Raw genomic sequence first — 15,637 nt, 5'->3', positions numbered from 1 at the left:
GGATGGGGATGTAGCTCAGTGGTTAAGTACCCTTGAGTTCAATCCCTAGTACCAAATTTATATAAAAACCATTTTAGAATTTGATTGCCGCAAACATTCACTAGTCAGAAAGTAAATCATTCATGAAACTGTTGAAATAATGGTATTGTGGCTGAGCTTATAAATTTAGGAATTTGAAATTTTGTGAAATTTTAGAAAAATTATAGAATTTTGAAAGTTAATAGTAACTTAGTATTTTAAATATTTTTTCTCGTCTTTAGGAGCTAGATAATTTCTGTAACCCCATCATTTACAAACCCAAACCAAAAGTAGAAGTGGCTGAAGACAAAACAAAAGCTAATAGTGAACATAACGGACCAATGGATGGACAGAGTGGAACGGAAACTAAACCAGATGCAACAAAAGACAGCACACAGCATACTAAATCATCTGGGGAGATGGAAGTGGACTAAGTCTTAATTTTACCTTCATATAATTCAAATAGCAAATAGTGCAAGTAACCACAGGGTCCATTCATCTTTTACATCTGGCACACAAAACAGATGTTCCATTGTTCTTAACTACTTTGTCATTTGTTTTTTGAAGTAGTTTTGCAAAGTGAGTGCACCTGTCATTTCATTACTGCTTATGTGAAGCTTCAGCTGAATATAGATGTACAAGTCAGTTTTAGCTTTCCTGATGTAGTTTATATCAAACATGCAGAATTGGTATGTAATTGGCAATAGTCTACCTAAACCTCACTTCCTTTATTCAGGAAAGGATACCGTATTGCACTATTGTTGCAGAAGCATAGATTTAACTGCATTGTAATTTTGAAAAGCAAAAGTTGATGTGGTTTAAAGCCACTGAGGGTACGGGCCTTTTTCTAGTTATTGTATTGTTATAATTTAAATATTAAAACAAATAAGAGGTTTCTGAACAAATTAGTCCATCTCATTGGTATACCACAAGAACTCAATTTTGTTGTCATCACATAAATGAACTAAGTCACATGTGGAAAGAGAAAATGCACAATTTTATGTTAAACTGACACCAGCAGTTTGCCTCTTTAGTTAGTAATGTGCATTGATGTTTTCTTAGAATCTCTTCTTTCACTTGAAACTGTTGATTTACTTGTCCTGAAGACGAGCTGCTGCTGAAATAATGCTAGCTTAAAAGAGAAGCCTTTTTGATGAAATTACATTATGGGGAAAATGCTGTTGACCTACTCAGACATGCATCTGTGATCTTGGTACCTCATTTCAGTTTTAATAGTTGTGTTGGTTTTCTTAATTGATTTTGTTCATATCTTAACACAGGGTAGGGAGAAATGGCACAATGCATTGCACAATATTATCATTGATTTACTGAATGTTACAATATAAACACTATTAAATAAGCAGTAATACTGAAAAGGAGCACTTATACCATAAGACTTAGGAAATAATGCTTGTAATAAACTTAACTGTGTTACATATCAATAGGCAAAATATATAATGTTACATAGTGTGATATGATGTGATTAAATTATAGTTCCTGCTGTTAAATTAACTTTTGAAACCTTGGCTCCAGTTTTGGTGCTTCTTAATTAAATGGGAGAAGGGACAGTAAATTTAGTATCATCACCAGATTTGTTCACATCATTCAATTCTGTCCAGGGTCTTCAAACTGTCTATGGAAAAAGACTGAAGTCATATGTCAACCTACAAGGGAAAGCACAGATAAATGCATGGGCCTTTGTGTTCTTAATGCCAGTCAACTAGATTAACATACATTGATATTTTGAAAGACTAATTTTATCCCAAATCTAAGTTAAATATATCCCAAAATTAATGTTTGTAGTAGTAACAGAAATAGTATTAAGTTAGTAAAAATTGAGACTATAATATCTTTAGGGATAGTCATTATTTCTCAGAACTAGTTCTCTAAGATAGAGATTTTGTTTCTACAATGTAGTTTCCACGGAAAGAGTACATACAGAGTAGTACATCTTGCAGATTTTTAAATTCTGCCTTTTTGCAGGAAAAGTCCTCTTTTTTGCATTAAGCCATACTGTCTCAATATAGTTTTTAATATCTGCATTTTTCTTTTTAATACTTTTAAAATGAAATGATAACTTAAAGTGACGAAATATATTTTTAAAGCACGTATCAGTTGCTTTTCATTTGTATGGAAATATATACATTCATTTCAGAAAAAGCATGACTATAAAAGGGGATATATAACAGTACAAAAGATAAATAATTATTAGTGTGTTTAGAGTATGGTTTTGAATAGTGTACAGTTCACTCTAATTTAGTCTGAATTGCAGTATGCAATAATCATAAAAAATTTTTTTTCAAACTAAAAATCTCTTTTAGAAGTTATTTTGATGCATAGCAAAACAATGTTATCTCATGTAGTAAGCAAATAAGTATGCAGGGAAATAAAGATATAGATTACCTTATAGTACAAATTTTGTCTTTGAGAAACCAGCTCTTAATATAGGCAAGTTGTACCATGATTATAAAATTGAAGGTGGTTGTAGAAATAACAAACTTTGTGATATTTTTACTTCATTAGTGATAGACTTTTTAATTTATTAAAAAACACCCCCAAAATGCAGATGACAGAATTGAGCTATTGGAATAACAGATCCTAGTTTTTAAATTGTAGTAAGTGATCTACAAAAAGCAAGAGGAGTGTTGTATATACCAAATGAACATTTTAAAAATAAAAAACACAAGAGAAGCCGGGGCATGGTGGCACATGGCCTGTAATCCCAGCAGCTTGGGAGGTTGAGGCAGGAGGATTGTGACTTCAAAGCCACCCTCAGCAACTTAGACCCTGTCTCTAAACACAATATAAAAATGGGATGGAGATGTGGCTCTATTTAAGTATCCCTGGTTTCAATCCCCAGGACCAAAACCAAAAAACAAACTGAAGATTCTTAGATTTTGGGGTGAGGGTAGAGGACATTTTTAGTATTATGGTTATTTCCTTGATGCCTTTAAAGTGAATTAGGAAAATAAATAAATAAAGTGAATTAGGGAGCTCAGTAATCATCGTGACAGGGTCAAGAATTTTATCAAAATGAACACGTTTTAATTTTTGCAAAATCCATATGAAAGGCATTGAATTTAGCTAATTTTGACCCAAAGTAGATAGAACCATCCCTCCATTTTTATAAATTTGAAATGTAATGATAAAATGTTTTAAATAGAATTTGGTAGTCCACAATTAAAGCCTTTCCACTGATTTTACCTATTATAAGGCTGAGGTATAACTCAGTGGTAGAGCACTTCCCTTGCACAAAGCCCTTGACATCTCCAGCACAGCAAAGAAAAAACTTACACAGGGCAGATCTCATTGTGATGTACTTTTCTATTATTGATTTGATTCTGTTTTGCAGTTACTAGCCTATAATTTTGAAATTTTCCTTTGCTTTGGCAGTGCTGGAGATAACCCAGGGCCTTCCATGTGCTAGACACAAGTGTTCACTACTGAGCTACATACCCAGCCCCTTCATAGAAGATTTAGAAGTGATTGTAATTTTTGCTGGGGATTTGGAATCCATGGGTGCTATACCACTGAGCTACATCCCTTACTCACAAACTTTGTTGAGTCTGACTAAAAGTTGCCGAAACTTGTGATCCTCCTGCCTTTGCCTCCTGAGTCACTGGGATTATAGGTGTGAAGCCAGGGCACCCCATTTAGAAGTCATTCTCAAATGATCAGAAAAAATAGTTTTCTTGGTTTTTAGAGTTTTAGATTAAAAAGTTCATTTTTATAATAAATGTTATTTTGTGGTTAAGCAAGGCCCCTGGGTTTCAACCGCAGCAATGAAGGAAAGGAAAAGAAAGGGAAATCTTTCCTTTTTTTTTTTTTTTAAAGGAAATTTTTGAAGTAGAATTTAGCTTTGTAAAAATGAATGACATAGGTAATTGTTGTGCTATATCAATAATTATTTGAAATCTTGTGGCATTAATTAAAAGTAAGCCACTGAGTTTTCAAGTAAAAAGAGGTTTATAAAGTTTAGTTCTATTAATAATATTAATAAAGATCAGTTTATTTAAGCAAACTAATCTTATTAAATCAGTACATTGCAGAAGATGGACTTTTTGACTAAAAAATACCAAATTAAACATTTCTCTTTTTTTTTCTTTTAGTTGTTAGACCTTTATTTTATTTATTTGTATGTGGTGCTGAGAATCGAACCCAGTACTTCACCCATATGAGGCAAGCACTGTTCCACTGAGCCATAACTCCAGCCCCTCTTTGGTTTTTATCAAAGTATGATTTTATCCAAGATTTTGAAATAATTCCCAGGAAGCGTATTGATTTTCTTTTCACTAAAAAGTAAGGTTAATTCAACTCGAAGACCATCACTCTAAATAAAATGAGAAATTTCACCTATTTAACGATTATTTGTTTTAAAATGCCCTAAAATCAATATTCTTTTATATACCGAGTACTAACAAAATAGTTTTGAATTCATAATACTGCTAATGTCTGTCTGTCTATACATTTTAGATGTATATAAATTAGGGAAATGAAATGTATAGACATTCATTAAATAGAAGAGTACTTGAAATTTTAAGAATGTTAAAAAATTGCTAAAGAAGAAAACCTAAATGTCTGTGGAAGTGGTCAATACTGACAGGTGGTTAATAGCTTTTTCATCTTCTGGATCCCTATGAATACTTCCAGCATAATGTTAGAATGAATATTAAAAGAAAAAACAGGATTTGTCAAAACACACTATTAAAAAACTTAGAGCTATCAAAGTAAAACTAATTAATCATGAAGATTTGATTGAGTCTGTAAGGCAGTCAGAGTCCATATCAAAAAAATTAAAATATGATCTTTACTCTGGATTCTGTAACTTATGTCCTGTCCTAAGTCACAGGATGACTATTTAGAAAATCTTTTGATACCTATAAGATCAAATGAAATTCAGCATGTTAGATTAGTCACCTGATATGTAAACTAAGATGTAAATTCTTTATTTTTATTGTTTCCTTGTTTTATTCCCTTGTCCAGTTCTAGACTCATTTACATATAACAGTTCTGTTTTTCTTAGGTATACTTTTGTCCTTCTGGATTATCCTTTACATCTTTCATGGCATTTAAAAATTTAGGATTTTATCGAAATTAGCATGTTTCACTGAATAATTTTGATAGTTAATTTTAATACTTTTGTTTCCCTGAATAGTCATTTTAAGAATTTTTGGACTCTTAATTTGATAATCCATGTTATAAACTTCTATATATAATGTCTCAAATTTAGCAGTGGTATCTTTCATATTATATAGATTTTTTTCATCTCAAATTTAGTTGCATTTTTCATTTTCATAGTCATATAGATGTTTCATATTCTTGCCTTAGCATGTTTTTAAATAGTTCTGGACCAAAATAAGTCAGTATTGTGAGTGTATTTTAAATAACCAACATCTCTCTCCTTTAAAATCCTTGATGTGACAAATGACAAAACAAGTCTGAAATTGAGTAGACACCTTCCATTCTTTGCTGCTTTTATTAAATGCATGTTGTTTTTTTTTTAAGTATTTTGCTTTGTACGATTTAAAATGCTCTTAAAATAATATGAACCCATTTAGGATGCAGATGTTAAATGTCATTAGAAACGAAAATAAGAGGGCTTGGGGGCATGACTCAGTTACAGAGTACTTACCTTAAAGGTCCTGGGTTCTAACCTCAGGAAAACAAACAGAAGCTTAACAAAAAGGAAAAGTGTTGTTATATTCCTTGAAGTCAGTTTTTATGGATTGGTGTCTTGGAAGGACAGTCATATTACAAGTGGCTAACTTTTACTTTTGGTAGAAAGAAGCCACTATTGTTTAATATCACAATATAGATAAACAATTTTCATGAAGTTAATGGTTTAGTAATCAAAACGTGGCATCCAACTCATTTTTTCTTTTCTCCACCCATTATTAAAATGATTTATATACAGAATGATTCTGACTCCAGTCATTACTGTAAGATACTTTAAAAAGTTTAGTTTCTATTAGCTAATAATGCCTTTTTAAATGAGAACTCCATCACATTTGATTTAATTTCTGTCTTCTATACAAGCAGAAAATTGTAATCAACTAACACCTCTATAAAAAGTAGTGGAGTTTTACATGTGATAGACCCTTTAACAGATATTCAGACCACAGCATTCATTGCCATCTCCACCATTATGGTCAAAATTTTTCATTTCTGGTTTTTGCTTAAAAGCCTGATTCTCATCATTGGACACAATATAATTGTTCTCATGCTGGGTTCATTTCATGTCTTACAAATATGCAAATCTAAATAGTTTGTCCAACAGATGTTCATTCAGTAAATGTAGTGCTAACAAAGTAAGCAAAGATTGGTATGCAGCAATTCTTTGTATGAACTTCACATTTTGTCAAATAGAATATTAAAATTGACATGTCTTAAAGGATCAAGATTTACAGTTTGGTGCCACAGCTGTGAATCATACTGAGACCCCAGAAAATTTCCATTGTTAACATTGTTTTTGTACCATCAGTGCAAGTGTCGAAAATTGGCATGATTGGTTTTTGTGGATACCTGAAAGCATCTTAGTGACCCTTAATGTGTCCACAGGCCATCAATGAAAACCACTGCTGTATAGTAGTAAAAGAGCATGTAATTTATAAGGAAAATGAAATCAAAATGTCAAGAAAAGGTATCTTAACCCGTGGAAAATAAAAAGCATTTCATAAGGTATTCTGAAACTAATTTAAATTATAAATGAATGCACTGAGTATTTTCAACATTGATTGAATAGAGGTTTCTAGCACCCCCACTCCTCACCCCCCATTCACAAGGCTGCTAAGTGATGTGTGCATTGGGCACTGTAAGGTAGGTTAAGTATGGGGGAACACAGGAAACCAGCCCAGAGATGGACTGGAACCTTATAAAAGATTCTGAGACAGGAGAATGAATTGCCCTGGCATCTTACACCCTGACTTCACAGCTGGGGGAGGGGGAATTTCCCCAAGGAAGGGACAGGTAGAGTCCCACCAAACTTGGAGACACTGGCAAATACTAGCTATTGTAACACAACTGGCTCATGCCTGCTTATGTGAGGGACATGCAATCTGTAAAGTAGCTTTGCTTTGAAACAGGAGTTCACCTCACCTTCCAGTGTATCCACACTAGCCAGGAACCACCGAAGGAATTACAAGAGAAAGAATTTCACAGTGTGCAAAAAAGCAAAGTCATAAGGGCAGCTCCCTTACATTAAAAGAGCATTTAACTACAGAAACCCTATATGTCAGGAGGGAGTGAAATAATCCAAGTTTTGATAAGGTGCAAAACAACTCAGACCCTGCCTCTAAAATACAAAATGGGGCTGGGGATGTTTCTTAGTGGTCCAGTGCCCCCCCCCTCCAAAAAAAATTAAAAGTAGTGGTCATCCACAATTTCCAAACCAGCAAAAACTATCCTTAAGAAACATAAATGAAGATTTTTCCAAGAAAACAGGACCAAACTTAAAAAGAAAACGGAATCCTAGGTCCAGAATTGAAAGATAAATACCATTATGATAGCTTATGAAAGTATAAAGCCCATTAGAAGAGCCAGTATACAGAACATTCAAAATAACCAGAAGAAAATCATCAAAATGAAATAAGCCTTAACTTTCAATAATCTTGAATGTAAATAATTTCTCCAATTAAAGAACAGATTTTTAAATAGATCAAACAATATGCTTCCTACATGAGGACTGAAAAGGGGAAATGATACTAGCAAATGGACACCTAACCTGAACACACTTTTCATCTCAGAGACAAGGTTAAGATAATTATAAATTTGTTTCCTTCAGAGGTTAATATCAATTCATTTCACAGCACCCAGTTTATTATAAACTTTTTCTAAAACAGACTTAAAGGATGAGATGGGCTCAAATACAATGGTATTTCACTCATCAATAGTCCTGACAAAAAACATCAAAGTTAAACACTGCTATACAGCAAATGGACCTACAAGGTACTTGTAGTACATTAAATAGCTCACGGAACTTCCCCTAGGATAGAATATATAATAAGTCATAAAAAGTTTTAAACCTAGTGCCTTACACTTGCTAAAAAAGGTGCTTTAGTATTTGAAAATAAGAAATATTTATCTGATTTGCTTATAATGGAGTAAAACTAGAAATCTTCAACAAAAGAAACTTGGACATTATACAAGTATATGGAGACTACACATACACTTTGGAACCATTTAAAAATGCCTTAAAATTGACCAGGCATGGTGGCACACACCTGTAATTTCAGCAGCTCCAGAGGCTGAAACAAGAGGATCCCAGTTCAAAGCCAGCAAAAGCAAAGCAATAAGCAGCTCAGGAAGACCCTGTCTCTAAATAAAATACAAAATAGGGTGGGGATGTGGCTCAGTGGGCTAGTGAGTTCAATCCCTAGTGCTAGAAGAAAATTCCTTAAAACCAAAGAAAATGCAAATAAACACACCAAAACCTGTAGGATACTGGAAAATAGGAGATATATAGCAATGAGTACCTATATCAAAATAGATTTCAAATAAACAACCTAAGCATGCGTCCCAAATACTTAGAACCAAACCCCAAAGGAAAGACCAAATCAGGAAGTAATAGGCTAAAAAAAATGAATGAATCTTAGAAAAGATGAACAAAACTGACACACCTATTAAGCTGCAGTTAAAATAGTATAACACTGGGACAGGCATGAAACAGAACTGAATATAAATTGTGATATTACAATCAGACATGAATAACAATCTAATGAGGAGGAAACATCAGGTAAACCCCAATTAGGGAATGCTATATAATTAGCCTTCACACCACACACACATGGAAACTGACAATAGATGTTTTAGCTGTAATCATTTCACAATGTGTATAAAGTCACACAACAAAACTGGAGTAATATAAATTTTATTTGTAAATTATAACAATTCTGGAGTGACAAGAGAAACATCTCAATGTTATAAGAAATCCATCCATATTAAAGAGACTAAAGGCATGGCAACTTTTATGCAATGTGTACTAAACTGTAATAGAGGAAAAACTGCTTAAAACAGACATTATTGGAATAATTGACATCAGAACATAATAATCAGTGTCAAACATCTTTATTTTAAAAAATGATCCTTGTTCTTTAGTAATTCATACAGAAATTTGGGGTAACCTATTTTAGAATATTTCATAAATATAAATAGTAGGCTTGTAGTAAAGAGAATGTTAAATGGGTCAAAATGTTAAGAATTGATGAATCTGGGCTGTGGCTGGGGCGCTAATACTAAAGCGCCTTTTTTAGCAAGTGTAAGGCACTAGGTTCTATCCTAAAACTAAAGGTATTTTTTTCATCTTCAACTATTTTTTAAAAATTGATGTATCTAGCCAGGCACAATGGAGCATGCCTGTAATCCCAGCAGCTCAGAAAGCTGAGGGAGGAGGATCATGCCAGCCTCATCAACAGGGAGGTACTAAGCAACTCAGTGAGACCCTGTATCTAAATTTAAAAAAAAGGGTGGGGGGGAATCCGAATAAGAGACAATTCAGGAATTCTATATAACTATATAAGATTAAAATTATTTCTAAATATAAAGTTAAAAAAATGCTTTGCAAGTCTGGGTTCTTGGGAACTCAAAGAGAATTGCTCCAGAATTATAATGCATGGCGGCTGGAGTTACAGCTCAGCCTTGAACACGTAGGCCGAAGGGTTCAATCCTCAGCACCACATAAAAATAAATAAATAAATGTATTATGTCTACCTTTAAAAACCTTAAAAAAAAAAAAGAATTATAACAAGGACTGCCAGAAATGAAGGGGGAAAGCTGATTTTTCTCTGAACAGAGATTTTTCTTACAGCTTCTCTGTAGACAAACTTGAGTTATTCATTAATGTAGAAGTCAGCTCTCTGCCAGACCCACGCAGCATCAACAAACGACCTCAAGTAGGGGTGATGGGAGATGGAGAAAAACAGAGACATTCTGAAGTAAAGCTGGGACTAGGTGGGACACTGGGACACTCTGATGGGGGAACAGTGACCCAGAACTAGCTTTGCAAGTTTATTATAAAGGGTCTCATAATTAGGAAGTTTAACTAGAGGGGCAATGTAAATTGTTCAAGTCTTGTGAGTTACCAAGAGTCTTCTCTGCACACTAAAAAATTACAGAAGTAGAACTATTTCTGCAGTTACCCTACTGTTGCAATGCTAGGAACATCCTGCTGCATCCTTGCCTTTTTGGCAAGGAATGTTTCCCATACTTGACTTTTGCCAACACCACAGGATCAGCTGACATCAACCAGGGGCTCATCTGCTCTCCACATCTCCACCTTTCTTATTTTTTAACTGCAATTGATGCATGTCTACTTGGAGGTATTGGAACTGGGATTTGACGAGACTGCATTTGACTGTGAGAAAATAATACAAAATTAAAAATAAGGAAACAAGCCGTATAGGATACCATGTAGTATGTTTTAGCATATTCCAAGGATTAAAACCATTTAAGTCATTTAACAGTTGTTTTTTTTTTTTTTTTTTTTCCAAAATTGGCAGGAGATAACATAGGAATCTTGCTTTTTTGCCTGACTTGGATCTAATGGTGTAGGTGTAAAAGATATAAACTAACACTTATGATTTCAAATTGCTAATAGATGTATCTTTATTTTTTCTAACCCCACTGGGAATTAACATGTAAAACAGGTATTACATAAATAAACTGATAAGCAACATGGCACTGTAATTGTCCTCTGACCTTAAAACTATGTGATTACCTAAGTTTATTACACTAGGTTTTAAAGCATTTAACTTAGCTTTAAGTTTATTATCAATATTCTCCTGATCTTACAGGGTTCTTAATGTATTTTGTGTCAAGCATTGACAAAATGAGTTGGATATCCTGTACCAGAATGTCAGAGGCAGTGATTGTAGAAACAATCGCAATATAATTAAAGTTACAATACCAAAGACTATAAGTCCCATAGCACAGAAGATTGAATCAGCTGATTATGAAGTTCTTGATAATTATAGCCCTGTTATCTTTTTTGGGGGGCGGTGGTGGTGGTGGTAAACCAGGAATTGAACTCAGGGGCACTTGACCACTGAGCCAATCCCCAGCCCAATTTTGCATTTTATTTAGAGACAGGGTCTCTCTGAGTTGCTAAGTGCTTCATTTTTGCTAAGGCTGGCTTTGAACTTGTGATCTTCCTGCCTCAGCCTCCCAAACCACCGGGCTTAAAGGTGTGCACCACCATGCCAACCTAGCCCTATTATCTTAATATCAGTCATCCGTGATGCTGGTGGAAAGCATAAGAAAGGAAGGCTGGTATAAAACCAAAATACGTTGATTTTTGTTATATTAGTCACACAATTAGTAAGATTACAGTTAGTACTCGTTACAAAATAGTGATCACTGCCCATTTTTGTGATATTAGTATTTCCTGTTAATAATGCATAAAGAGACTGAACACACAACCACAAACCATAAAATGAGTTGGTGGTACAATCACTGGTTAGATGTGAAAGCAACTGACTAGTAAAATTAACAAAATCTAAAATAGCAGCTAGATGCCATAAATTCTTCTGAATGCCTCCTGATCTTGAGGTCAGATTTTACTAACAAACCCTCCAGGGGTCATGAGTTCATTATGAGAATGTTCCAAATCAAACTTATGAGGACATATGACTTGGACTGCAAATATGTCTTACAGGAACTAAATTAGCACAATCTCGCCACTGAGGAAAAGTTCCCAGTTCTGAAGTGCTGGAATTTGGGCAATAAGGGAACAGAGGGTGTTGTCAGAGTTCTTATTTAGGAAAATCTATTTTGATAATAGTTTGTATATATTTTTTCAAATCCTAAAGAAGGACTGGAAACCGGCAACACAAGTACCACCATAGGATTCCTGGGACATAGGGGCCTCAGCAGTATACCCAGAATAAGAAAATTAAAGAAATAAGAGGGAAAATATGAAAATCAGATTGACAACCCCCCATGGCAGACTAATTTGTAAACACTGGAACAGATCCTCCAGCCCAGGTAGTGGGATTAATTAATGGAGGATCTGGAAAATATGTCCAATAAGTTTCTCGTTACGATACATACCTGACAACTTAGAACAGCCAGCATTGCCATAAACATGGTAGCTGGTGTCTCAGGGACCCCCTGCTTCTCAATCACTCCCTGAGCTTTGCTTGCCAAGTTCTGGATCTGACTCCACGTCGGGGGATTTACGCGTAGTGTGCTTTTTGTTGCTCCTTCCTTTTTCTTGCCTCCTTTGCTTGGCTGCATGTTTAAAGGTAGCTGTTGTGTCTGTACTGTTATTGATGGTGTGATCTTCAGTCTTTTGGATTCGGGTTCGTGTTCAGTTTTTGGATCCATGTTGATGACTCCTCTCTCAGATACCCAATCGGCTTCTCAGCACCTTCTGGAAAGATACAGTCATAACCTCTTCCCGTCATTACTGGATCCTGCCCATTCTATTTTCCTGATGGTAAATCTTTCTACCATACCATTCCTGCTGAACAAGCTGAACCAGAGACTTGGTGTCTCTCAGCTGCAGTGCAGCCCTTCTCATTACAATTTAAGAAATTCAAAATAAAAAGAGCATGATGCAATTGATTCTGTGGAGATGGATAATACCTATCCCCCCCTTTTTGTTTCTGAAGTTGAATTTCTAACATTCTATTGGCACATTCTACTATTCCTGGTCCTTGAGTATTCTATGGGATTCGTATCTTATGAATAATATAAGAAACACAAAAGCACTGAAAAGAACTGGTTTGCCCATGACTGCAAAATCAGCCAATAACTAATGACCTTTACCACTTTCTCCCATTTGTGCTGTAGCAAAAATAATAGAATAGGTGTCAACAGACACATGTACCTACTGTTGTCTTCCACACTCTTGTACATGCAGAACTTCCATCTGTCAAATGTGATTTGGCTTAAGGCCCAGAGCATTTATCCCAGTTAATAAGACTGGGGGGTGAATAATACATTGAGGGTATTGTTTAGCTGTGGTCCAAGCCTGCTCCCTAGAGAGGTGAAATTCTTTGTGCAAACTGGAAGCATTTTGGTGATGTAGGGCATGTGATGCCTGAGAGAGGAATAAGGTGATACACATTCTACTGATGCAACAAGATGATCTATAACATTGTTTCCTTCTACAAAAGGTCCTGCGAGACCTGAATGAGCTCAACTATGTCCAATAAAAAAAAGCTAACATTGTTGCATAGAGTTTTGTAAAGATTTAAAAAGCTAAAATAATACCTCAGAGTTAATATGACCAATAGTGGCTGTTTCAATTACCTGAGTTGCCCCCACTGCATAAGGACTGTCACTGTAAATATTTATAGATTCTGATGAAAAGGGTTGTAAGGCAAAAATTTTAATCTGGCCTCCCTGAGCTGGACCCATCAGTAAAAACCATTAGAGCCTGAGAAATTGGTTTAGTGCAAACAATTTTAGGGAAAACAAAAGTTGTTATAGAAATTTTATCAAAGTGTAATAGCTATCAATTTGGCCAGAAAAATTAGCAGTAATCCGTCAACTTGCAGAATTTTGTCAAAGCCAATCTTGTTGTGCAGTAGTAAAACGAACTACAATAAGGGAATGCACTAGCCCTAAGAGTTGCTGTACTCATTGAGTTTTTGAAATTAACTGAGCAACTAATCATGAAAATGGCATTAAGGATTTAGGAGAACGTAGCAGGTGAAGCCATTTTATAATTTTTGTTTCCTGCCTAAGAATTCCTGTAGGGATATGAGTAGCAGGAAAAGTCAGTACTTGAATAGATCTATTTAGATTGACCATAGTAAGCTGGGCTGCTTGAAGAGCAGTGTTCCTGAGTCAGTGCAGTTTTAGCTTCTGAAGTCAGTTGTTGAGGAGACAGAGGTGGATCTCCTTTGAGGATAGTGAACTAACTTACTTTGATGTAGTTAACTTTAAAGAGGGACGTAATCAATCAATGTCACTCAGAAGTTTTTGGAAGTCATTAAGAGTACATAAAGTGTCTATTCTAATTTGAAGTTACCAAGAGGCTTCTTTGCAGGCTGGGGAGTTGGTAGAGTGCCTGCCTCACATGCACAAGGCCTTGGGTTCAATCCCCAACACCACAAAAAAAAAAAAAGGTTTCTTTGTGCACTAAAAAGTTTCAAAACTAGAAACATTTTTGTAGCTATCCTACTGTTTAATTTTAATTTCAAAAACAGTATCAAGTGTGAGGAATACCCTGCTGCACCCAGGAAACCCACTGTCCTGGAATGTCACTGTTAGCATCAGAGCTGAGGGTCAAGATTATTAATATCTTTGCCTTTTTGGCGAAGAATGTTTCATGGGATTGGCTTTTGATGATCCCGCAGGATCAGTGGAGACCCGGGGCTCATCCACTCTCCACAGCTTTCAATTTAGAAATAGACAGAAATTTGTGCATTTATTTTAGAACCTTCCTGAAAAAAACCATAATTGTCTTATCTGCAAACAGTGCATCAACCCTACCCTGGAGAGGTTTCTTTTAAATATTCCACAATAAACTACTATGATAGAATTCTTCAAGCAAGCACCAGTTGCCAACTATTTCCTCTCAAATAGAGACAAAATGGAAGGCAAGCTGAGAGGTAAGGCACTGGCAGCTTTTGAGACAAGGGTTACTTCAGACCCTAAGAAAAAAATCCACTACTTCTGATCATCTGCATCTGACTTAACCCTGACATGACAATTAGGCAAAAGAACAGAACCTGCTGGGCCTGGTGGCACACACCTGTAATCCCTGCAGCTGGGAAGACTGAGGCAGGAAGATTTCAAGTTCAACACCAGCCCCAATAACTCAATAAGGTCCTAGGCAACTTAGTGAGACCCTGTCTCAAAATAAAAAAGGGCTGGACATGGGGCTCGGTAGTCAAGCATCTCCAGATTCAATCCCTGGTACTCCCCAGAATTCCAGAACTCGGGCCTGACCAACCTCCCTGAGAACGCAGTCCATTTTCCCATTTGACCTAACCTGTGTTCAGCCCAGCACCCCTGGTACGTGCACGGAGGACGACGACCTTCGTTCTCTGTGTCCAACTTGGATTTCTTCAGTACACTTCAAGGCAACTGGAATCTGCGTTCCCGGGCCTAGGTCACTGCTGTCTGGCTCGGAATAAACTACCGTGTGGTTTCCCCTTCCCTCGAATGCCTTTTCCAAAGCACCGTGCTCATTAACCTGCTATGAGAAACTTCTGCCGTCAGCCGGGAGGTCTAAGAGATTCTCCTCAATCAAGGTGATGATTTTTTTTCCTGTGCTTTTTCCGTGGAGTGTACACCTGAGATTTTAAAATGGTTTCTGTGGTTTTTGTTTCGTTTTAAGGTATTGGGGGAAAAAACCAAGGCCTCGCACGTGCAGGGAGACTTCTCAACGAAGCACACCCGCGCCCTCGCGGCAGTTTTGAGCCCTCCCTGGAGGCGGCAGTACCCTTCCAGAGGTGAAGCTGCGGACTTACCAGCAGTAAACCTCGCGTCTCTAAGGCCTGCGGCTCTACGGGTCTCACTTGGGTTCTCACCAGGCAGGACGGCAGCGCACTCCACAGCCAGTCGCGACAGCCTGGGTTTCCGGCGCTCGGCTCTTGTACCGGAAGCTGCGGCGAGCGCAAAGGAGAGCCTGTCGCGCACGCGTGAGGGAAATGCCTGTCGCGCATGCGCG

General features: G+C 36.2%; 2 protein-coding genes across 4 annotated transcripts in view; one reads left to right on the top strand and one right to left on the bottom strand.

Moving 5' to 3' along the window:
* The window catches only part of Hspa4l (heat shock protein family A (Hsp70) member 4 like), a 51,196-nt gene extending 44,497 nt beyond the window's left edge, over positions 1–6,699 (top strand). Inside the window, exon 19 of the mRNA XM_027926768.3 lies at positions 261–6,699. Within this exon, the coding sequence (XP_027782569.2) occupies positions 261–452 (192 nt within the window). The 3' untranslated portion in view covers positions 453–6,699. The remainder of the gene's footprint in view (positions 1–260) is intronic.
* A 2,169-nt stretch (positions 6,700–8,868) lies between these two features.
* Positions 8,869–15,568, bottom strand: LOC114085584 (endogenous retrovirus group K member 21 Rec protein-like). Of its 3 annotated transcripts, XM_071614690.1 has the most exons (4): positions 15,438–15,568; positions 14,957–15,260; positions 12,061–12,382; positions 8,869–10,366 (listed from the first exon to the last, which is right to left on the bottom strand). In XM_071614690.1, exons 3-4 carry the CDS (start codon positions 12,334–12,336, stop codon positions 10,322–10,324), a joined length of 321 nt encoding a protein of 106 aa, XP_071470791.1. In that variant the 5' UTR covers positions 12,337–12,382; positions 14,957–15,260; positions 15,438–15,568; the 3' UTR covers positions 8,869–10,321. The 3 variants fall into 3 exon arrangements, with proteins under 3 accessions (XP_071470791.1, XP_027782584.2, XP_027782586.2); XM_027926783.2 differs by lacking the exon at positions 14,957–15,260; XM_027926785.2 differs by lacking the exon at positions 14,957–15,260 and having other exon boundaries at positions 12,061–12,379.
* Between the last annotated feature and the right edge of the window lie 69 nt (positions 15,569–15,637).

This window comes from Marmota flaviventris, chromosome 7, assembly GCF_047511675.1.
Source record: "Marmota flaviventris isolate mMarFla1 chromosome 7, mMarFla1.hap1, whole genome shotgun sequence".
Classification (NCBI taxonomy): domain Eukaryota; kingdom Metazoa; phylum Chordata; class Mammalia; order Rodentia; family Sciuridae; genus Marmota; species Marmota flaviventris.
The sequence above is the reverse complement of the archived record's forward strand: the minus strand, read 5'-3'. Positions and strand labels throughout refer to the sequence as shown.

Bases quoted from the DNA above. Each gene is read 5' to 3' on its own strand.
- LOC114085584 (XM_071614690.1), bottom strand. From the start codon at position 12,336: ATGGATCCAAAAACTGAACACGAACCCGAATCCAAAAGACTGAAGATC. The intron at 10,367-12,060 runs GTATGTATCGTA...ATTTTCTCACAG, and splicing joins TGGCTGTTCTAAGTTGTCAG to TCAAATGCAGTCTCGTCAAA.